Source organism: Linepithema humile, chromosome 2 (genome assembly GCF_040581485.1).
Source record: "Linepithema humile isolate Giens D197 chromosome 2, Lhum_UNIL_v1.0, whole genome shotgun sequence".
In the NCBI taxonomy this organism is placed as follows: domain Eukaryota; kingdom Metazoa; phylum Arthropoda; class Insecta; order Hymenoptera; family Formicidae; genus Linepithema; species Linepithema humile.
The window spans coordinates 26,370,833-26,396,372 of NC_090129.1; the positions used below are offsets into that span (position 1 = coordinate 26,370,833).

A 25,540-nucleotide genomic window follows, 5' to 3' on the forward strand; every position below is an offset into this window, starting at 1 on the left:
TTCATTTTCTCTGTAATATAACACTAATTACTTTTGCGAGCTGCTTGCAGAGTAGCTACCTATCGAGGAAGCTGCTAAGTTTAACTTTATTAATAATTTCGTTATTTCGCGGAGTATTGAACGATTTTTGCAAGAAGTGCATCGCGAAGCTTGCTCCGCCTACGCTTATGCCTGAAATAACTAGAATTTGTATACAACTGTAAACGTTTATCAGTCCTTTATTTATCTTTCATAAATTTATCAATTTTTTTTTTTAATTTTTTTTTCCATGTTGTTTATCTAATGTAGTTCATCTGAAATTTATTTTTCTTCTCCCTTATTATATTTATTTCCCCTGTTTTTCGTAAAAAGCGCGAAGAGTTATGGAATATCATAACCTGCTTATGTCTCTCTTGTTTACCATAAAACGGGACTTCAGCAGGAATTATGACAGCTTCTCGATTTTCCCAATTTGGAAGCTCAGAATCTTTTCACTCTCCTCGAAATCTTTTTCTGTAAAAATCTGATGTCATAGTCTAATAACCTTTTCATGTAGAAATACAGTAGTATTAAAAAATGCTTTAGCCTGTATTTTTGTCTCTTTATCATGAGATTTTCTCATTGTTTCTCTATAAAACCTAATACTTCTATTAAAATGTGAATATCATCTATATGAATATTAATAATAATTGCAGAAAAATAAGAAAGAATTTTGATATAGCAGAAGGTAATTTCGTGGCCGTTATCACACGTTTAATATTCTACTGTAATATTTTACAATATTTTCCTCTCACAAACAATATTTTCCTTTACAAACTACGATATAGTAATCCATGGCAATCGCGCTCTAATATTGTTCAATTATTGGTATTTCAAACAATTGTTTTTTTATTAAAAAATTTTAATTGTAATATTTATTTTAAGATCGACAACGATTACGAACTTTGTATATTTTAACTCATTTTAATTTTAATTATTTAATTATTAGTGTGGAAACATTTTCATTATAATTTTAGACTTATTTTAATATTATTTTTTGTCTATTTACTTGTCTCATTAATATTGCAATGATTTATCTTTAAACCTAAAAATTAAATCTGATTCTATAAAATATATATAAGTTTTATAATAAATATTTAGTTTAAGAACTGCGTAATTTTAAATCATAATAAAGTACATTAAATTAACCCACTTTTTGATAAAGTACGTTCAATAATTTACAAAAAGATAAACAAAAAGTTACGAATTATTGCGATTTATCGTGGGGGACACATTTCTCATCTTGTCCAATGAAAGAGCGTTATCTCTCGATTTATCGAATATCGTTTACGCAGTAGGTATATAAAAGCTTCTAACACGACCTTGTGAATCTGACCAATGATTATTTAGTCTCCGATAAGAATCCCGAGGAAAAATGGTAAATGATCGTCGCGATTAATTATTCATCATGACAAGTGAATCTCCGAAGATGCTCGTATATCAAATGAAAAATACAGAATGAGAAGAGCCCCGGCATTATGTGTATCATGCTCAGATATTTAATGATATTTGCAATATTTTACTGTTATTATGGCAAAAATATTCTTTTAATAATCATTTTTTGCTAATAATTACGTTTAGGATAAAATTAATACCGGAATTAAAAATGATGTTTATCATTGGAAGTGTGTCTTTCCATTTTCACATCCAAGGAATCGACCAGCAAATATTTACTAACGGTTATTAATAACTGAATGACAAGCGAATAAATATTTGCGTAACACCTGTTAGAATTATTAATTATTATACAAAAATAAATGGGATAAAAATAATTATTTAATGTGATAATTGATAATTTTATCGTGAAAAGCTTATTTTTCTATCTATTTTCAAGATAAATTCAATTATTTATTTGACTCTACTCACAATCAGTATAGAAGTGTCTCTCATTAAGGGCATTTTATGTCGCACACAATAGCAACGTCGCGTCGTTCGCGATACATCATCTTCAGCCTCGCCATAAGTATGATTACACTCGTTACGTCTTAGACTGTTAAAAAATGAAGGAAAAAAGTGTTACAGTTTTTACTGTAACATGAAAACATTTTTACTGAGACACGGGATGAAGTGAGGTTATTCAACAACGTTGCGAAAAATAACTACGCATTTTATTCTTGTCTTCATATTTTACAGTGTCTTGCACGTTTACGGCCAGTACGGTGTACTAGATAGCGTACAAAAAACACTCTCTTATTTTGACACTAATCTTGAAAATTTGTTGAAAATATGTCATTCTAATTGATATTATTTGATTACTCGTTCGTTAAAACTATGAGCTATATTTTTTCCTGCATTTATCCTGGATTAACCAGGTACTTCTCATGGTTATTTCTCAAATATTTATCTTTGGGTATTGCGTTGTATGCGTTTGCACTAGGTACATTAAATGAATATTCCGTATAGACGCAGAAATGTAGAACTTCGTTAAAGTAGAGTGTTGCAGCATGCGGAGCTCATGATAAATATTGTTTTCCCTTTCTTCTTCTTTTTCGAAGAAAAAAATATCTTACTTTATTGTATTTTATCTCATCACAGATTTGTTATAGAAAATGTTATTGCGTAATAGTAATTGCATACTTCCTGGAGAGCGACCAGTGTACTGGTGTAACGCAGAATTATATCGTTGTACTTTACGCAGTAGATAAAGTACCCATTTTATCTGTGATTTGTAAATCGCAATTAGACTCGATTCTCTGATGCAACGCGATTGCGAATTACATAAAAGCCCACGGCTCTGCAATGATTGTGTATAACAAGATTAAACGGGATTTATGGAGACGGAAAAACAAGATAAATAAAACAAAGAAGAGAAACTAATACGTAGTAGAAAAATTTCTACCACAATTGAGAGACAAATATTACAATGTATATACAATATATACATATATATATATATAACGCCAGTATCAATTTTAATTTGTGGACATATTCTTGATAAAGAGTTTAATAAATATTTTATGAAAGTACGACTTAATTTTAATCTAATTTTAATTTTTCTTGATGTTAAATATTATTTTAATAATTTAGAATGTTCTTCTATATTTCCCTTTCTCTTTCTCACATTTCTCCGTGGAACATAACTTAGCCTTATTTTTCATGCTCAAAATTTGTCATATAGATATGTATACATATATCTCTCTGTATTCTCTTGTCAAATTTAAATTTTAGATTAGTTTACTTAAAAAAAAAAAGTATGAAAACAAAGAAAAATGCAAAATATTTTTTTACAATCACGTAGAATATTGTTGCTTTGTGAGTGGAAAATTTTACACAATACGATGTCAGACAAAAGTCGGCTTATGAGTATGTGCTTCCTTCCAATCCTGGGGCGCTGAGAAAAATATTTTTCTTATTTCACCGTGTGATCCCTGCGTGGAATACGTATGTTGTCTATATATTTCACGACTTGACGACGAGAGTTGGATACAAAGCGTTGAAATAAAGGGACGTCTTTTCACGGCTGTCAGCACGCCCGTCGACGCGACACGACACGAGTATCGGCGGCGGTTGCTCTCTCGCGAAATCACCTCTCTCGTTCCCTGTTTCCCGGAGCGTTTCCCTAACGGGCGACTGTCTGTCAGTTGCTTTGTGCGCAATTTGTCGTCATCGTCGCTGATCACAGTTTTACTATGTGAAATTGTCGCTCCGATCGCCACGGCGAAATTCGATGTCAACCGATGCGAATACTTGAATAAGTGCAATCTGTGAGAGAGAATTTACGAATAATAATGCAGAAATATTGCAGCAGCAAACAATCCGTACTTATAATAGTGAAATATTGCTATTCATGTTTGTTTAGTGAGATGAGTGTTTAATTTACTCTTCTTTCTACTTATTATTTTATTTTGCTTATGTTATTGACATGAAGTGCGTGTTCAATAAATTTCAATAAATTTCATGCGTTATTATGATCATCTTTATTTGCACAATTTTATGATTAATATCTAGTTATCAAAATTAATGAAAGAGTGCGAAATATTTTTAGTTTGTGAAAATTATCGGTGCAAAAAAATAACGAGAGTAAAAGATGAATATGGAAAAATCAAATAATTGGAGAGGAAATGTATATACATATATACGTTTGAGAGGAAATTGTGCTAGAATAGTATTTCCTTGTCTTTCCTCTACGTTCCTTTGTATGTAAATTGCATAAAAATAAAAATTGCGAACTACAAATAATATAATTTGATATGCTCAGTGAATTCGCTAACTTCTTTAAGTATTATTGTAAAAAGAAGAAAATTTTTTTAGATTCCTCCGTTTTACATTATTTTTTTCATTAATATTTTTTAGTAATAACAGTAGATTGCAAAAATATTAGAACATATTATGATAATTAAGCGCTAATATTGGCAAAATAACAATAATAATAATTTTGATTGTTATTCTATAATTTTGATCGATGTTGAAGATTTAATTAAGAATACTGAAAAATGAAACAGGATAATTTTTAATCGTCATGGTTTGTTCAACTATCGATCAATCTCACTTTCTTTACCGCCAACGGTTAACCGCAAACAACTCCGTCTACCGTGACGATGTCACTGTTAAATTAATTCGCCGTATAAAATGCGGGAACTCGTAAAATATTTACGCGGAAGATGTCACGGAGTAAGATTGGAAAGTGAATGACGAGGGTGTGATTAAAAAGACTACATCGTCTTACCTTTCGTAATATAACATCGTTTATTTCCCATCTCTTTTTTTTTATTTTTCTCTCGTGGGCTATTATCGAATAAGACAAAATTGACTCGGGAAATTGCAAGCTAGGCGAGAAAGTTAAATGTCTTATCGTTCATTGGAGTGACACTTTTAGCAGTTAATTCGACAGTACTTACCTATCTTTCGGAGAAAAATTCTACAAAATTGTATGTTATAAAAAAAATACAAAATTGTAAATTAAGCAAAATGTCTTTTATTCAGCTCATCAGGAGTAAGATGTCTATTTATCTATTTTAGCTGTAACGATATAAAAAATGTTCTAGGAATCATTTTTGAACGAGAAAAAATTTTATTTATACAGCATATTTGCTCTTTTGAATTATTCAAATAACGCCAGAAGCATTTTTTATATTTTTACAATTAAAAGAGATAATTAAAACTAAATATTAAGTTAGTAGAAGGTAACAGTAGCAAATATATATATATATATATATTGTTACATTTTTACCTTGCAATTTGTTTAGACAAAGTTGTTACAACAATTAAAAAATTATTAGTTCGGTTTAGTAGCTTCGGTGTCGTAGAATTTCCAAGAAATTTTACCGAAATAACTTGTTCTGTTTTTGATCAAAATTTAGGAGTATCATTGACCATTAATGTACAGCTATTAAAAGCGGTAGATTGCACAGAATACTTCAGTCGAGTCAATTTTACCTCAACTCGATTCACTTATAGCCGCTCTCTTTCACTCTCTTGTCCCCGTTTCTCGTTCTCATTCTCTCGCAATTTACATAGATATCTACATATCAGTCCTTTCGTGACGTTTACCCATTCGCACATAATTCTACTTGCCGCGTGTGTGTCTGATCTGCCGCTAGACACTTTTTAAACATCTACGTCGTCCTCTAAAGCTGCCACTGTGGTAAAACTACCACGCTAGAATCGCTGTTTTTAAACGCTACGCTTTTTTTAGGCCCTGTGTACAGCGCGTAAATCTTCGTCGTGATCAAATTTTCCTTACATTTGTCATTTTAGGATTGTCGGATTCAACATTGCGCGTTCACACGAACAAACAATATCGATTGATTATTTTACTGGTCGAAACATGTATCTCGTGTCTCCTATATTCTATGGCAAACATTCGCGAATAGCTGAACATTGCTGAGAAAAACATTGTTGAAACGTTTCGATGTGAAAAATTGAGAGTTTCTTCATCGAATATCGATTGACGAGTTTTTCTTTGCATCGAAGAAGAAATCGATCAAGGTTCATTTACACGATTCCGACTCAATACTGAAAATCAAATTATTATTTCATGCATTTTAAGCAAAACATTTTATTTTTTAATATTTTCTTTTTTGTACATAAATGATAAAATTAATTTAATAAACTTAATTTGGCAAATAATAAATTTACATTTGCTTATTTTTTTTATTATTTTAGTATCTTTACAGAATTTAACTTTATTATTTAAATGTCTTATTTTGGTATCTTTTTTTCTTTTTTGGTTTTTTTTACAATGTTTCCGAATCTAACGTGATTCGGATACGCGAAAATGAACCTTTAGGTGTGTTTTAGTTTCTTTCCTTACGCATTACGACCAATCGAAAGCTACTTGAACGGAAGCCCGATATAAGACATGTCTAATTATCTCGACGACGATAATTAATAATGTATACATAGAAAAATAAAATTGCGTTGTCGACGCATCGAGAAGGAACACTTGTGTCAAAAATAATGAAAACTCGCCACACTCGCTTTATCAAGTTCGTATACCAAGTATATAATTTGCATTTTGGCTTGACAATAGAGATAGTTTTAGATTAATCACTCGAAATCGGATTCATTATTATGCCAATTATAGATACACAAATTAAGAATATGCACATTCTTATGAATTCACTAAAGTTGATACTAGTTAAGAAACAATTTAGAAATTAAATATTCAAGTGAAATACTTGATCAACTGTACGTCACAATTTTATTCACGTAAACTAATTGTTCGTGACCGGCTACAAGCTAACATCGTTATTTTTATGTAGAGTAGATTTAATGTTTTTAAACACAAGAGATGAATTTCTAGATTAGGAATTTTCAGTTTTATCTGAATATTTTCATTTTGAATTTTCTATTTCTTCTTTTCTTTCTTTTTTATTTTATAGCTTATTGCTGTTTGTGATTATACGTATGATTTTATATTTGCGTAGGAAAAAAGCCGATGAACACGTCGAATAAGTCGATTAAAAGCTGTTCCGTATAATCGATGTTCCGGAATAAAAGTGTGCATACGGCGATATTATTGATGTCTTTAATTGCCTCTCTGCAACAATTTTTTTTTTTTTTATTTTTTTTATTTATTTTTTTTTTTTTTTTGACATCTCCGCAGCAACGACGCGCGCAGTTTAGTTCGATATCGGTATATCCATGTATCCGGAACAGCCATGTCCAGTGATAATGGCAATCACTATTATCGCGACGACACGTAACAGATAGGATTGATCGGAAATTCGAACTGTTCGTTGAGTTGCTCGCAGAAGTGGCTCGAATGAACTCCGATTCGCAAGAATTGTAATGTTTCTTTAATATTTTGATAGCGGATTTATTTTCAAATCTTTGAATTACAATATTGTGCGAAGCAAAAAATTTTTCGAAATTTGGACTTTTAATTTTTTTTTTATTTGTAGGATTTTTTGTGCAAATGTTTGATTGAAAGCGAAGAAAAAGATTTATAACACGTGTCTTTCCCAATCTTAGATTTGTTGGATTTTCTTTCAAGAGAATACCTACAAGAAGATATTTCAAAGAGAAGAATAGTAGAATTATTATTTATTTAACAATCACTCTAGTAAAAAAAGTGGAAAACATTTCTTGCGAATCCGAGTAAATATTTTAATCATCGCTGTTATTTGAATTCCGCGTACTGTGATAATTTTATGATCATTGAGTTTTTCTTGAAATTTAGCAAACTTGTTTGCGAGTGGCAAGGCATTCGAATAGTGGATTTAAAACGTTCGTGATAAAGATATCGTAGAGTGGAGCGACTTGAACGCTCGTTTCCGGCGAGTGTCATTAGGGGAACGTAAAAAAGATTACTTGTCAGAAATTGTAGGGTTGCACTGGAAAGCCGTGCCTGCCAGGGAATTACGCTAATTAGTGTCTTTACTCGGACGGTCCGCGTAACTGCGCGCGTTAGCATAGTCTCTCTCTCTCTCCCTCTCTCTCTCTCCCGCCTCTCTCTTTCTCTCAATGTGTGTATGCGTGTGTATATCTTTCATTCACTCTCTCATTTATATACCCATTTTCTCGTTTTTGAATAATTATCCACAAGCAAGTGAAGGCGGTCGATTAAATAGACCGCCGCATTGATGCAGTAAAGATATTCCGTATCATGTTAATATTGCTGATGTATGTCAGTATTACGTCAATGATATTGATGTATGTTGGTGTCTTATTAAAAAGCCATCGCGAATCAAATTATAATAAAATCAAGGTACATTTTAAACCAAACAAATGCTATTTCGTTCATTGAAAGTATTATTTGTAATACAATTAATTTTTAATTCGTTGTAGCCTGATCTTGTAATCATTGAACCTTTTTCTTTAATTCTGTAAGATTGTAAGATAATTTTAATAAAACAAATGATAAAGAGAGAGAGATGACAACTTTCAAGACTAGACTTACATCAATGTTACATCAATTGTTACTATAATTATCGCGAGCAATGTTTTTTTAGAATACTCATTAACAGAATACAGAATATCTCTACAAGTACATATATATTTGAGGATGACATAAGTAAATGGACACCTCATATTGCTCATATTTATATTTTTATTTTTTTAAATAGTTAGCAGATGAAATATTATATTAATATTGATGTAATTAATAATATTTGATAGAGTCTTTCGATCTCAAATCAAATTTTGATTTTATTATTTGAAGAAATAGAAATATATACTTGAGCTATGAGGTAACTTTTCACTCTTTCGTTTCACCATAGTGTATTCGTAGCTCGAGTTTCTATCGTGTACACGCAAGCAACACGTAAAATACGCAAAACTCGACGTCAATATGTATATGTTATATTTATTATACTTACAAAAACAACGAGCACCAACGCGCTTTGATATTTACAGTCCGCCTCTGCTCAAGTTATTGCTATATAGTACATTTATACAGGCAAAATGGCGCGCGCGGTGGACGTCTTTTTTATCTTTCTGCGCGATGCTGATCGCGCGGCGTTTATTGTTTCGCGATTATACAATGCTACGTACGGTCTCGCCGCGTTAATAAGTGTCGCGCATTACATATGGTACAGCTCTGCACGTGTGCCGGCGCGCTAATAATTACATCTAATTAGCGCTAGCCGGGCGCCTCGACACATATTTACAGGATAAACATAGATTAGCAAATCTCCCCTTCCGTCCCTCTAATGTTCCACGTAACTTCCGGCGTCGCCTTCTTCGCGCACTTTTTTTTGAAAAGAATATGATAAGAAATAATACGATGTTCATTGATTTTAAAATAATTCACTCTTATACAAATTAATATTTTTATCTTTGATGGAAAAAAAATTATTACATCTAAAGATTCAAAATTGTTTGACTTTTCGCGAACAATTGTAAATTAATATCTGTTGTAAATTTTTCAAAACTTCTTGCAAAGTCTTTCGTCAGTTATACGATACCTGAAAAATCCCTTCTGTCACCGATTCCGCTGAAAGAAGATTCCAACCTCAAAATCGTCAAACGATCGAGGCATGACGGTGGTAATCGTTCGGTAATAACGCCGATTATACTCGCTAATGCCTGTTATAATGGCTTCGCTCTACGGGAGCATTAATTTCGATCTCGAATCTCAGCGAAAGCGTTTGTCGCGCGCCTCCCCTGGCGATATGATAGCGCGGATTACATTACCTGATGTATTTTGGGATGCGATTACGCGCAGGAGGCAATTACGCGCCGCCAATCGTTGCTCTAAAAACGACGAACGTGGTGACGTTTAATAGGAATTTACACTTTGACGATCGCAAATTCGCGATTAACCCTTTACTTATCAATTGAAATCCCAGATTATTTAGTACTATTATAATTTTAAATATATTGCGGACGCAATGTTTATATAATTAATATTTTAATACTAATTCATAAAACTTTATTAAAATTCCACTATATTACACACACAACGTACGTAAAGGGTTGAAAAAAACACGATAAAACATTTACACATTTAGTGAAGAGATTTAAAGAATGATTTGAAAGTAATATTCAATAACTTTTAGTGAAAAAAATACTTATATAATATAAACACAAAAAAATATAAAATTATTTTTAACGTAACATAAAATATATAAATTTCAAAACAGGATATATATTTTCAAAGATTTAAAAAGTAATACTATTTTTATATGTGTATTTGCATTGAAAATTTCTGATTTTGTTAATGCATTAATAAAATGTATTGCCATCAATGAAATCAATAGGACCCGCATTGCGTAACAATAAACAATGTATGTAACACCGCATGCTTTACACAAAGTTGCGAATAACGAGCAAATGCAGTGGTCTGTGAAGTCGACAGATTCGAACAATAAGGGTTAATTGCGAATAGGATCGATTGGCGTCCGAGAATCGTTGAAACGAAAGCGGCTTAAATTTTGGCTGGAAATTCGTTGAGAAGGAGAAGGGGGCAAGTTTGCCTCTTAGGAACGGATTTCCGGGAATTTTGTCACGCTACACAAATTGCGTGGGTGTCTTCCAGCAACCGGGGCAACAGGGCAGAGCGCTCTTCAGCGTATCCTTGAAGGCATCGCGGAAGTCGCGGTTGAAGTACGCGTAGATGAGCGGGTTCAGAGCACTGTTGAAGTAACCTATCCAGAAGAGCAACGACACCACTGTGTCCGGGCAGTGGCAGGTGTCGCCGCACAACGATGTCGTCAGATACCTGAAAGAACGACAGGAAAAAAAACCGCTTTTTACCGTTTCCTTGGAAAGCTAATGGAGGAGCTTAGTCGCAAACTGTTTTAAATCTATTCTTAAAGAAGAGATATTATGTTTTATAAAGATATAAGGAAAGAAATTATTTCCATTCAAGCTGCCTTAAATCCATATCCATTTAACCTGTATTTAAAATTCTACTTCTTTAATTGTATATAAAATTATATTTTTTAAATTAAGAGACATGATTCACTATACATTTTGCGAAATATAACGATTTATGCATTATTTTAAAAACTATTTAAATTGTAGAGAGCTCTGTTGCAAATTTTATGAGATTTGAAAAGCTAATAGATCAACACGCGCAAACAAAAATAGGAATAAGCTCAAAAATATAAGAGTTATGGATACAAAAATGTATTGGTTTCTTTGCGTACTTAAATGTGCAATAAATAAAGCAATAACGTAAATTATCGTAAAGAATCACGGTTTTTCACGGAGAAAAAAGCGTTTTAAGAGCGCCGTAGTAACATTAATAATCGAGACCGAGATTCGGAGAGTAAAAGGCTATAAATCTAAAGGGAAAAAGGTTAAGAGAGAATAGATCGGCCGAGTGTAGTGCCGCCATAATTTTCGATAAGGTTTGTCTGAGAGCGCGGTGTTAGCCGCGTATCTTGAAAGTGCGAATACAAATATGGCACCTAGTTATTTATGGGATTTGCTTTGCACCAAGACTGCGCCAGAAGAGTGAGTTTTCTTTACCTGCACTTTTCGTATTTTTCTACGGCGTCTACGCCGAGTATTTTACATATAGATGCATCTGTTGCATTATGCGGAGATTCTAAATCAATGTTTCGATATTGCCTTTCCTACGCGGGAATAAGATTCGTATCTCGAAATCTGCATGCACAGCATCTATACTTGTCACTTTTTTGCGATTTCAAAGTATTACGTTTGAAACAGCAGCATAAATTCTGGAAATTTTGTTTAATGATAGCTAGAATATTTACTTAACAACGGTAGAAATTATTCCAGGATTTCTCAGAATTATTATGCAATTTGCCCGTTTCGTCTGAAAAATGTAATACTTGTTTTAAAATGGTTATTCCAAATATTATTCATTAATTTTGAAATGTTATTTTATTCTAATTTTTATTAAAGAAAAGTTTGCTTTAATAATGCTTGTACTAATACGATTGTTTTGAATACTCTGAAAATTAGATTGAGTAATATTATGAGAACAATGATTTTAAAATTATGTTGTAGCAAATATTTTGTGCTATTATTTAAGCTAAAAATTCATTTCATACTTATCTATATGTTTATCAATGAGAGATTACACAATTACTATACATACTTGAGCTATTTTGTGATAAATCGAAATAATAGTAAGATGTAAAAGCAACCACGTTTTCGACCACACTGCCGTATCATTACTAATGCACGGAGTATCGATTGTGATGATATGGAACAATATTAAAACGATCGATGTGGATTTGTGGTCGCGACTATCTCTGTTCGACGAAAATTACCAAGCCACTGATATCAATCAAACAAATTGAACTCTGAAAACGCAGTTGATCGCTTATACAACTATATATCCGCTTTTACGGATTTATCCTACCGTATTGTTTTCCGATATGTCTCTATTGTCGTTATTTCTATTCGTCGTTCTCGAAACATATATATTGTGTAAAGAAAGAATATCAAATTTTCTACGAAATGAAAGATACTGACAGGCCAGCATCAAAACGAAATTTGATGCAAAATAAAAGTAACTGTCGTAATACTATACATTCACTTGTGTATATCAATATTGATTTATACAGAAGTAATCTTATCGCGCTTACTTCAAAAATTACATTTACTTATATCTTTGTTTTCAGATAAAAATATTTCACATTTTCGTTTTTAATTGGAATTTTATTTTTATTTTTAATTTTATCTTTACTTATGTATTATATTTGTATTTTTGTACGGAAATAATTATTATCTCTCTTAAGAAGATTATATTTATGAAGAAATAATAGATAAATATCTCGACGGATCTAATAAAACATAGAAATGTTTCGAAATTTAATACAAAAATTATGAATATTAAAAAGAGGACTAAAGTAGCTTGCTGAAATTTGAACTGGTTAAAAAATCTAAAATTATTCATGTGGTAAGAGAGCCGATGGCCCAAAAGTTGGTAATGCGAAATGGTCGAACTACGAGACTAACGCGAGCTTTTAGGTCAGTAGAGTGATGCGCTTTGTGCATTTGCATGAATAAAAACCGAGTTACAAAATCGAGGCATTCCGTTGCTCGTCCATATATCTACATTGCTCTGCTCTATTTCCATAGAGAGCACATTTTCCGGCGAGACTTTATCGCACGTATTTATCCATCGGCAGTTCGCTTAACGAAATTTTCGTGGCGAATTCTGCCGTCACGTAGATTTATATTACATTTTACGTAAATGAAGCTGATGCAGTGTATAAGTGAAACAATAGCACGATTTAAAGTGAGTTTTTGATCATTTTACATGGATACAGTTAATTCTTTGTTGCACATTGAAACACGATTTTCAAATCATTTAATTATTCACGAAAATATTTTCACACTGATACAATTTCATTATCATCTCTCTGTCTTGTAATGCTCGGAAAGCCGCCTGTACATAATGAATGTTTCAGAGACTTTTAAAATTAAGATGTTTTAACTTTTTCTGTTTAGAATTAACATTTTTTTATTTTCTTATTTTTCAGATACCTGGTGCTGAAAGTACTCTTCACTCCGATGCAAATTCATTCCCTCACGAATAAAGTAATCTCATCTAAGCGGTAAGTGACCACACAGTGTATAATCACTGCATGCCTAAAAAGGTTTTATGCGACTGAAAGTCAAAGAAAACTCGATCTCAAAAGATCCATTAATCCGTTTGTATCTTTACATTTTACACTCCTCGTTTTAAATTTTAGAGCCGAAACTGTCTCCGTGAAAAGAGACCTTTTTTCGTTTCCTTCGAGTAAAAGAGAAATCTTCATATTCTGCCGCGGTCGCGATGCTTAGTCAAGCAAATAGTCAAACTGCGAGCAAGCTTGCGGATAGAGTAGGGTAAGCCCTCGGCAAACTCCATAGAGATGCACTTTCCCAGCTCGCATTAATAAAACATGGAAACAGGACGGGACTATCTCTCCCTCTGCGAACTTTAGACACATTTGGCATCAGCAAAGCTCTTTCTCTGCGTATCCCTCTTGACGACTTGATAAATTCCAAAGAATTCTCCAAAGTAAAGTCACTAAGTAGGTTTCTCCACCGAAACTATTTCTGCTCGAGATCTTTTGCTTCGCTATTTTCTCTTTTTTTAGTCCATTGATATTCAAGGAGAACGTAGAATATCTCTTGTCGGATATCACGAAAGATTTGTTATTTGTTCAGAATATTGGAAGTATTAAAGTATATTAGATAGATTTGGTGCACAATAAATGTTTGCACGACCGACACTTACCAGAGAAAGAACGGCAGCCAACAAAGAAGGAATGCCCCCATAATTATACCGAGTGTCCTCGCGGCTTTGTGCTCGGCCCGCCAACTTTTCGTTTGTTGTCGTATCGAAGTGCCTGAAACATAGAAACGCCTTAATTATTTCGTGATGTTAATTATCAAAGTTGAACACCGGTGTTCTATTGTTTGAGTGGAATTTTCCATAGGCTTTAATTTATTTCATACAAAACGGAACTTAATCGATCGACTATGCTGGGTTGGGTGGACGTGGAAATGTCACAGCCTCTTGCGTAACGATTATTGCATTTATAATTGTTCATTAAATATTCGTGCCATGTAACGTACATTTATCGGCGAAGTGCGAGGCGCAAGTATTAAAGCATTACGTTTCCGCGCGCACGTCGAATTACGCACATTGGTAAATTTTAATTCAAATCCGTTACGGGAGTACCAATGTTTGCATAATTACCGCTGCAAAATAAGCTGCATCCATCAACAAGCCGCTGCAATAACAATAACAATATGCCATCATATTATAATAGTTCTCGCACAGCGTAATATTCAAATTTACATCCTTTTATGGCAGTTCATCGCAATGTTAATGAGGCAGATTCAATTGCACATGCAGCCTTCAACCCTTAATTAGTCGCGTGGAATTGTAATGACCCTACAGGTTGTGCAATTTGGCGAAGTCAAATTGGTTCTTGATTACTGGAAATTAAACCGAAGTTCATAGGATTATTAATTCTCATAATTAATTATTATTTTTTTGTAATCAATTTTTTTCTTCTTTTCTTGTTCTTTTTATCTTCCAATTTGGTGATTGATGTTTATAACGGAAAGGTTGTAAAAAAGTAATTTGATGGAGTTGCATTTCACAGTGATTTAATCTTTGCAGCGATTTAACTTTGCTTTTTAGTATACTTTAATTTTTAAATTTTGCTCGTTAATATAGAATAAAAATGACAAATATGAATATTATAAATTTAAACGGAACAGTAGGAATATTTATCTAAAGAATTATATTTATTCATTAAAGGTAATATTGATATTATATCGATTATAATTTATTAAATGTATTCTAATGTTAAAAATTTAGTAAATTAATTTTTTTTATTTTGTTTGAAGTACATTCTAAATATCATAAAAATTTATTTGTTGATTTAAAATTAAAAAAAAAAAAAAATAGATTTGTTGGAGGGATAAAATAACTTCAAAATTAGTGCGTAACTGTTTTATATTGTAATTTAATCTATACAAATTATTTTGTTAAAATTTTTGTAAAAATTTATTATTGACAATAAAAAAATATAATTAAATATAAAATTCTGATAAAAATTTACATTATAAAAAGTTAATCGGAAAGTTCAACAATGAGATTTAATGAGAAACTACTCTTTTGTACTATCACAGTTTTTTTCCCCGAGTTTCTCCCGAGTTTCCCGACGAAAGCCATTAAAAGCCGGCCTACCCAATTTCTGATATAATTACTTTGCACAACGTGCCATCGAGGCGTTGTTATCGTAGCGCAACTGCAATAATCGCGCTACGAGCGAACATCATCATACACGGAAATTTTTCCAGGAGCTATTAACACGCATTCGCTATTTAATCTCATCAGTTAATATTCCGTAAGAAAGTTTCCCCTGATATGAAAAAAAATTCTCCCTAGAAGTAGATAATTAATTTCATGTGGAAAAAGTGGCTGTACTTTAACATGGATATATTTATTATTTAAATTGAAAATTTAACACAAGTTACAGATTTACTTACGTTTAATATAAATTATTTAGTTTTATCGAATTAGTTTTATTGAATATGATAAAACAATTTGTGATAGATACATTTCTAAATTGAATTATTTGGCAGTTCGAACTCTTGATTATTGAGCAATAGCAGCTTAAAAGTTGCATTAGTCTATATAGCGATCCTGCATCTCCAAGCATCCTTGCGGATGTGCAGTGGGACCCCGAAAACCGCAGACAGCGCAAATTCACTCGTGCGGGACTATATCCGGTGGGTGGTTGTTGTTTAGATAATACGGCGAATGGAAGGAAGAGTGTCCGTCCCGACAGAAGGCTGAAGGGTTCGCGTGCTCGGGTGCAGTGAGGCAGATTTAGGTTGGTTGGTCGATGCTCAGCGCTTTCGTGCAATCAATGCACTCGTCTATCAAGATATAAGAAGCGCCTGTGCATACAGGGTGATCCTAGTGAGAAGTGCTTTACTAATGAATTTTCGAGTCAAGTTTTAGTGAATGTCATATCAATTTATGAGAGATTGAATATAAGCTTAAGTAAAAAAGAAATATCTTTAATTATTAATTATTTTCATGTGTAAATTATAGTAACACGTTATGATGACAATAAATTTAATTTATACCTATGCAGTATTGTATTTATTCAAGAGATTAATATCTTTATTATATTTATTTTAAGATTAATACCTTTACGTAGAAGAAGGAGAAAGAAAGGAATAAAAGAGAAAGAAAATTTAAATTTCTCTACAATATGTTTACAAAATTTATTTAAACTTAATATTTTACTTTACCATTTTTATATTTTTTATATTTTATGATTTTTTATACAATGACAACATTTCTTTGAACTGCATAGGAAATTATTTCTCTTATAATAGGCACCGGAACTAATTTTAAAAACTTTACAAATTTGATTTTCTGTGATATGATATAAGTTTTCTTATACTTAAAATCTAGGTCCAAGCACGGCAAAGTATTCGCATACGGATCACCGTGTACATGTGCACGCGCGAGCGCAGAACAATCGGGAATGCAAGACAATCGCGACCCTATTTCGCGTCGCGTAATCTCGCAGGCTAAAGCTGCGTCTTAATACGACGCTCGTTACCGGGTGTCTCCGGGGAAATACCTTTAACGCTTTTGCGGCCCAATTTTCTTTTCTATCTTTTATAAAGCGAACGAGTTACGACAAGTAGATATATCAGCATCACATAGTGATCGTTACAATCTTTTCACGTACATATTCGCACACATTTAAAAAGGAATTTATTTCTGCAGATAAAAATAGAACTTTCTGTGTGGAATTTATATATATTATTCGGAAATAGTATTTTTCTTTTGTACATTCTGCTGGATAACATAGCTTGCAGTAGCTACCACAATTTTCCATTTATTGTTAATTTGTATATGTGTAATTAAACCGCTACATGGCTATGATAATATTTTCTTCAATCAAAAATCACAATACACAGTACTATAATACTATATAACTGGAATTTTTAGAACTACAAAATCGGATATAATAAAAAAATAATAATATAATGAAAATTTCAGTTATAAAAACGTAATTAATTATAAAAATGCTTAAAAAGTCTTTATTAGACTCAAGATTTAATGCACTTTAATTCTACGCTCTATATCATATATATTGTACAAACTGCAGTTTCGCCACAAATAACACAGTAAGTAGATAATATGACTTAATTAAACCGTAATCAATAGCGGATCACGGAATCGAGCCACTTGAATTACACATCAGCTCTTTGGCACAATATCCCGCTTAAATGTTGTATTTTTTGCGCAAATGCTGGCCGTTGCTCGAGCCTAGGTATAATCGCGATGATGAACTTGCGTAATTATGATGACAGAATTCCACCGCGGAAATTATCCGGCGAAATTTCGCCGGCGGCGAAGAGATGCTCTTGTTGAACTCGAGGAAACTCACCATCCGTTCCACTTTCATCCACAATACGCGGCTTTTGTCGGCTTTGAGCATGACATCAGTTTCATTTCTCACTAACTAACAGACGGACGGACGAACGACCGGATGTTAAACGTACAACAAGATGTCTCAAAACTGGCAAATGTACCTTTCTCATTTTTTGATACGACGAAAATGTTGAATATTATAAGAATTTTTTGGATATTTGTTCCAAAATGCGAAAATATTTTTATCATACACAAGAAAGATATATGAAAAGTAATGTTCATATAATTGCACAATTTTTATTAACATTATATGTAATTTATACAAAAATTGGATATAAATTTACACGTAAAATTCATAGAAATGAGAAAGATACAATACTATTGCAAAAATTGAAAAAATTTGAGAAATATTTTTTGTTGACGAAAGGTCTCTAAATTAGCCGAAGGAATTGGTTTTAGGTTATCCTATATTCGAGACATGTAACTACTTGGTATTACTGTCAAGTTTCCCATTGTACAGGCCGGGTGGGCAAATAGCATCGCGCAAATTTGACACCATCATCCCTGTCGTGTCGAGGTTGAATCTTCGAGAGGCTTTGTTCGAATATCGAATATAATAATGATAGACGAAGCACTCTCGAAGTATAGAAACGTTAACATTTTGTGAATAATGAAATATGAAGTAAAAGAATATAATAATTGTTTAATGAGAATAATTAATAATTGCAGAGATAAGTAGATGAAAAATAAATTCCGAAACATAATATCCAATTTTAAAATTTTATTTCATGATTATAAATATGATTATGAAATATTTTAAATGTCCAAATTATAGAAATTTGCGTTGTAAAAAATATATTTTAATATTATAAAAAATACTACTTGATTACTTTTAATTTCGTTTTATTTGCTTGTACATAACTCCGTCGGCCACAATAAATCGTTTCTTCTTCTCGGTCGCGTCTATTATTGGGAACGTGAGTCGCGAGAAGATGAGATTGATACAGATGTTGCATATTGAGTTGCCGCCACAAAGACGCACAAAATGCGATATTGATCTCAATGGAATGTTTCGGAATCGGAATTGTGCGCATTATTCTCTCTTGCAATAACCAGACAGCATTGTGTTCTAGAAAAAGATCTATTCTGCGAAAGGGAAAAACATAATGTGGTGTGTAATAGAAATCGCTAAATTCGGTAGAAAGCTGAACATCGCGAACTAAATTTAGTTTCGAAAGTTACCGATTTTTAGTAACTACATAAAATGTCCCGATAATGTAATTTTACTGTATTTATATTATATTCTGAATTACATATGAGAATGAGTCAGAATGTTTCTATAATATTGTTATTAAAAAATATTTATATTAAAAATTTTAATAATAGCTAATTTTTGAACAAAATCTCTATATTTTTGAAACTTTTTTTCAGCGATCTAGTAACTCTTCGATTCACCGAAAGAAAATCTATTGGTTAAGAAATTACACAATTATGCATCGCAACTTTAAGCTTATTAGAGTAGCATCTTGTCACATTTTCCACAGTCCAATTTAATGCCAGATTATTGTGCATTTAGGCCATTGAAAGAAGATCTGAACTGTGTGGATAATTGTGTAATTTTCTAATTAAAATATTTTCTCCGAAAAATCGAAAAGAGCTTTTGAATCGCTAAAAGAAATGTATTAAAAATATGATTTATGTAAAAAATGAGCCGTTTTTCATCTATCTTTGTAAATTTATATAAACATATAAATTATACACTGAGAAAAATATTCTATTTGATTCAACAAACCGTCTGTTCGATTTTCGACGAAACAGATTCTGGTTGAATCTAACAGACGGTTTGTTGAAACAGAACATTTTTCTCAGTGTATGTATTTATTTTTATTATACTATTCTTATTTTTTCATTATATTATTACGTAAATCTTTGTGCGTACTATAAGGAAAATTTATAGTTTTACGATTTATAGTTTACGATTGTGGTAGCTCTAACCGCAAGACGCGGTAACGATCTTTGGAGCGGAACGAAGTTTAACGCGTGCTCAATCGAACCCGCATAGAGATTTGACCTCGTGATATCGCTTGGGAGGTTAATAGGCGTGCAACGTGTAACGTTAGCTGAAGTGTACCATCCTCGGAAATCGGCCTACGCCTTCTTTCCATCTAACGGCTTTAATGGCAACAATATCGCCAACGCGGTTGCACATATGTATAGGTGCACATAGATCACATCACACATACGCAAGCGAGAATGATATGTACTTAACTCTATGTCGACGTCTCTGAAAGGCCTTTCGCAAAATTAGGTCGCGAAGTGTACAAGGAGGTAGAGGCATTGCGCGGCCTATGGTGCGAATCAGGTCATCGTTCTATACACCGATTCAATTCGATTGGGCGAGTCCGACGCGCTTTTGAGAAAATAAAAGCAAAGATATCGTTATAATAGAAATAATCTAATATCGTGATTGAGAATATAATTAAATGTGTGACTGTTATATGAAATGTAATATCAAAACTTTAAGAGTATAACATATAAATAAGTGATCAAAAAATAGAAGATAATAATTTAATAAAATATGGTAGAGACGTAATGAATGTTATACCTCAAAATGACTAGGTCTATCTTGTATCAAGAGAAAGAAATCAAAGTATATAACAAATAACCAGAACCATAAATCAGCATCTACCTAACTTTTAAATGCAACGTAACAGACAAGCTATAAAAAAGAGCCATAAATCATTTATAATGCGCGGTATTCTTCTTGACAAGTTTTAATTTATTTTTTAATGTAGGTTTTTTAATTTAATTTTAATATTTAAGGGCATATAAATAAATAAGTAAATGTTATATAAATATAAATTTTTTATTTTAGTAAGTGATTATAAATAGCATTTTCTTTTTCTCATTCTTTCTCTTTCTCTTTAATAAAAGACAATTTTTGCTACATTATTTCACGAGATTCCTCTCATAAAATTGAAGTTCACCTAAACACAATTGCGTCAAGCTGTCGATACTTCACGGTCGATTCGCCTGCCAATAAGTTTTTCATTTAGCTGCCACGCTTTTATCATCGATAGATACACATTATGGCGTGACTCTTCGTGAGAATTGTAAAACAGAAAATGGGAAAAGATCGGAAACCCTCTCATGGACGTTCGGAATGATGAATAGTATAAAACGAGAGCTGATCCAGCGTTGTTCATTTCGCGGAAACGAGAAAACCGTAATCCAGTAGAACCATCCGATGTACCATTTCGCACGAAAATTCTCCGGAAGAGATGTTTAATCTCCGAAGTAAACTCAAAGTGTCTCTTTCCATTAGGAATAATTTTTTGAAATTTACTAAAAATATATTACATATTCAGATATTAATTAAAAGTTTAAATGTTTTTTTTTTTTTTTTAAATTTATATTTAGTATTTAAATGTTGGTCAATATATTTAATTAAAATTAAATTATATAATATTTTTCTTTATTAAAAATATTAATATTTCTAAGTATGTACCTCTTTATTTGAGGAACTATATTTTATGACATGCTTTTGCTAGAATCTTCATTCTCTCGCAATTCATCTTAATTTTTCTCATTAAGAAAAAATGTAAGCTCATAGGAAGAATATATGATGCGAGCATATAAGTGGATCGCTTCTCTCATATTGATCGATTTTGTAATCTTCTACGTTAATAACTACTATTGATGGATTAGGTAATCGGCAAAAAATTTTTGTCCGGGAGACCCTTCGTCACAACAAACACGCGTAATTTCATTATGGGGATCGAATACTTCCTACGCACTATCTAACTTACTAAGCACAGTTCTTTTAGGCTGATCACGAAGAAGTTGATCAAGATTTATCTAACTTATCTAATATTTTAGGATGTTCCAAATAAGCCTTCGCGAATGTTCTTATCTTATTACAGGTTCAAGATATATTACGCCATCAAGACAATATTGTCTTGATGAAAATATCAAGACAGGTTTTTATAGCTTTATAAAAAGAATGTTATATCGTGTTTTGTGTGTGCGTGTACATATATAATAGTTTTTTAATTGTATAAAGCGCTAAAATTTATTATTATTTTTTTTTTTAATTTTAAAACTTGTTTTTATCGAAATTTAACTTTTTATTTTATAAATCTCTCATAATATATTATAATTCTTTTGATTTTTATTTTATATTAATTTTATAATTTTGAGGAAAAGAAAAACTGAAAATAAAAAGCTTCGGATATCTTAAATTTCAAGGGAGAAAGTGATTTTTCGCAGACAAAGACTTTATAATTTTAATTGCAAATTAATTAAAGGTCAAATAAAACGTTTATGGAATATTCCGTATATCGAGCAATTTCCTATCGATTTGATAGAACACAGAGATTATTTTTTTAATTTACTTCTTTCGCGGATTTATTCGCAAAGAATTCGATCTTATAAATGAACTGAGATAGAGTTCGATCAAAGAACGACGCGGTATTGCGAGAAAGACAAACCCGATCTTCTCGACCCAGCAGCAAGCTGTGCTGAGGTAGGTCAGTGAACGCAACTGCAGCAGCCAGCCATCCAGCCAGCCAGCCAGCCATCCAGCCAGCCAGCCAGCCAGCCAGCCAGCCAGCTCCGAACACCCTCCCGTCCGGGGTAGCACCCTCTCGCCCGTGACTCGTTCGCTCAATATCTGGTGAATGCGTTGCGAGAGCGAGAGGAAAACGAACTATAAAAGCGGAGAAGAGACAGAGAGAGAGAAAGAGGCAAGGGGGAAGATTTCGAGGGGCAGGTGTATAAGTTGCAGGAAGAAAGAGAGGGTGACGGTTATCATACCATTGCCACAGAGAATCGAATCGAAACGTTTTGCAACATGATAAGCCGCTTATTTTACATGCCAATATATTTAAGATATATTAATCGTACATAAATTGATCTCTCGAGGAAATAAAACTGCGATCGTGGTTTAATGACTGTAAATTCTTTGCATTGTAATTACGGTCCTTAATAAGAGTTAGCAATTCCGAAGCCAACTTCCAAGGGGCTTTAAAAACTATCGTCGGCACTTGGATTCGCGTGAAATTTCGCTCGAATAAACTTTTAATGGTGCTGGTTGTGGGGATACTTGAAGATGAATGTTGAAAGAGGCGAAATGAGATAAAGTTTGATCGAATTTCTAATTTTTTTAATGTCGTATGTTCTTTGAACTGAACTTCAGATTTTAAGGTTCTGAAATAAATAGAATATTTCTATTTGTTTTCGGCATAAAAATAATTATCTTAAGATAAAAATATCTGAAGGTAATTATTTTAAAGATAAAACAATAAAACAGTGACACATATCTCAATGGATTAAATGTATAATAAAATCTCGAGAAATCGTATCTAATAAAATAAAGGTTCTAAAATAAAATTCGCTTGAAATGTTATTTAAAGAACACGAGCTTTTTCGGGTTTCGCTGTTTAAAGTGTATGTGGAATGTAGCACACAAACGGTACACAATATTCTATCAATATCAAAATTATCTGTAGCGATTGCGGGTCGTGAAACCATCTCTCGATTTGCGGCGTGAGACAATGTCTACCGTGATTCACATTCATGGCACATACACGCATTACACGTATAAATTAATTGCAATTTGCTGCAACTAGATTGCCTGTAACCTGGCCGCTATATATAGTCGCCATTTCCTTCGCATAGAAAGATATCACGAGGAGTAATCGATATGTTTTTACATCTTGCTCGTAAAATAATATTTTTCCGGTCAGATGAGGCGCGAAGTGTCGATCGAGCGTTCGCCACAGGTGTCAAATGTTTTCGTTTGATATTTATGTATCTTGCCAATTTTAACTTTTACAAACGAATATGAACTCTTGACAGACGCGTATGAGGGGATGAGAGAGACAGCTGTTGAATAACGAAAATCTCGTGGCAAAATCGTCGCAAATATGTATTTCGAAATATTTCCCTCTTCATATTGCAATATGTTTTGATTCATTTAAATATTGGTATTTAAGCTTCTATGTTTATTCGTTTTTTGATTTAAAAAAAGAGGGAATTCAAGAGCTCTTCACTGCGAATATCGAACATTGCAAAAAACCGAGTAAAAATTTAAAAGATTTTTGTATAGGAGTTTCTCTACAATTAGGGGCATTGTGTAATTTTACACTTGTACACGTTTTCGATTTTACATTCTTACTCGAAAAATTAGAAGAAGAAGAATTAAATTGTAAAATTAATTTAATTCAATGTGAATAAGAATCTGCTTTATATATATATGTATATCAAGTTTATATAAATTTATTATAAAATTATTCTATTATTTTATATAGAGATTTTAAATAGATCAATTGTAAAATCAAAAATAAAAAATTATTCTATACACAATACGACGTTATCGACGTTTTGACTATATAGAATATAATACATGATGCATTGCTGGATGATCTATTACTAGATTATATGATCTATTACTAACCTTGTTTACTTGGCTCGTGGACGAACGAGCGACTACGCTCTACTCCGCGGATTACACGTCAAAATTAGAAGCACGACTTCCTGACGCTATTTTCACGTGCAAAGCTACATCAGTTGAAAGTGAGAGAGAAAGAGATAGAGAGATTGTTGCGAGCTTTTAAACATGCTGTCGCTTTGAGGATGCGAGAACCACGAGAGACGTAATATCGCGCTCCGATATTAAAGGGGACGTGAAACCGATCGATGCGAGAAGTTTGTTTTGATTTTGATGATGAACATCACCAAGTTTCAATTTAACTGTGAATTCGCCGCTTGTGCTTGATATTATTCAAAGTGAAATCATTCGTGAAACATCTCGGCTGAATGTGAATGCTTCGATAAGTATTGGAAATGTCGTTTACGAACTAAGATGGATTTATATGGAAAATAATTATACTTGAGTTGCTTTGGATTTGCTAAAAATCTTTACATTTTTGTGAATGTAATTTGGTTATTAATTTCTTCAAAAATATTAGTCGATTCTGCTTTTTCATTTTTTTTTATTTTCAAGAAATTTGATATACAGGGTGATTCAAAATAACCTGATGTCTTTGCAATGTCATATTCTTGAGTGAATTCTGAGACGATTTTTCCTCTTACAAAATTTTGTTCGAAGCTTAGTTTTCGAGTTATAATTGAAAATAATTTGCTACTTACGAGTCTGATACAACGGACAGGCAGGGACAGTGCCATGCGTCATGAAACGATAGTAAACACTTGACAGTCTCATTATACGTTGCGCGTCCCTGCCTGCCCGTTGTACCGAACTCGTAAGTTGCTATGTATTTTCAATTATAACTCGAAAACTAAGCTTCTGACAAAATTTTGTAAAAGGAAAAGTTGTCTCAGAATTCGCTCAAGAATATGGCATTGCAAGGACATCAGGTTATTTTGAATCACTCTATATACCGTACATTTTTGTAAAAAAATATAATTTGACATTTATTTTTTTAGCAATATTGGAATATAATCCTTTTTTTAGTTTTTAAGCTTCTTTTATGAAATAAATTTTTTGTTTAAAATTAAAAATTTTTGAATTTAACATGCTGTCTAAAGTATAGAAATATATATGAATACACATTCAAATACATGTAAAACTAAATATATATTTTTTTTTATGTGTATTTTTTAATATATATTTGAAAAATTATTATTTTTAGATCTTAAAAGCTACAAGTCTCTGTTCAGCAAAAAAAAACATATTTTTATCCAGCAATTCTACGGCAATTCTTGTTTTGTTTTGAACGTACAAAA

General features: G+C 32.3%; 1 protein-coding gene and 1 long non-coding RNA gene across 17 annotated transcripts in view; one reads left to right on the forward strand and one right to left on the reverse strand.

Moving 5' to 3' along the window:
* The window catches only part of LOC136997950 (uncharacterized), a 112,869-nt gene that overhangs the window by 24,585 nt on the left and 62,744 nt on the right, over positions 1-25,540 (forward strand). For both annotated transcript variants that reach the window (XR_010888493.1, XR_010888495.1), the window contains exon 2: positions 13,368-13,442. This is a non-coding gene — a long non-coding RNA (uncharacterized lncRNA). The remainder of the gene's footprint in view (positions 1-13,367; positions 13,443-25,540) is intronic.
* The window catches only part of LOC105667876 (octopamine receptor beta-1R-like), a 72,974-nt gene continuing 52,114 nt past the window's right edge, over positions 4,681-25,540 (reverse strand). For all 15 annotated transcript variants that reach the window (XM_012359978.2, XM_067349456.1, XM_067349465.1 and 12 more), the window contains 2 exons: positions 14,111-14,222; positions 4,681-10,624 (listed from right to left, as the gene is read on the reverse strand). In XM_012359978.2, the coding sequence (XP_012215401.1) occupies positions 10,414-10,624; positions 14,111-14,222 (323 nt within the window). In that variant the 3' untranslated portion in view covers positions 4,681-10,413. The remainder of the gene's footprint in view (positions 10,625-14,110; positions 14,223-25,540) is intronic.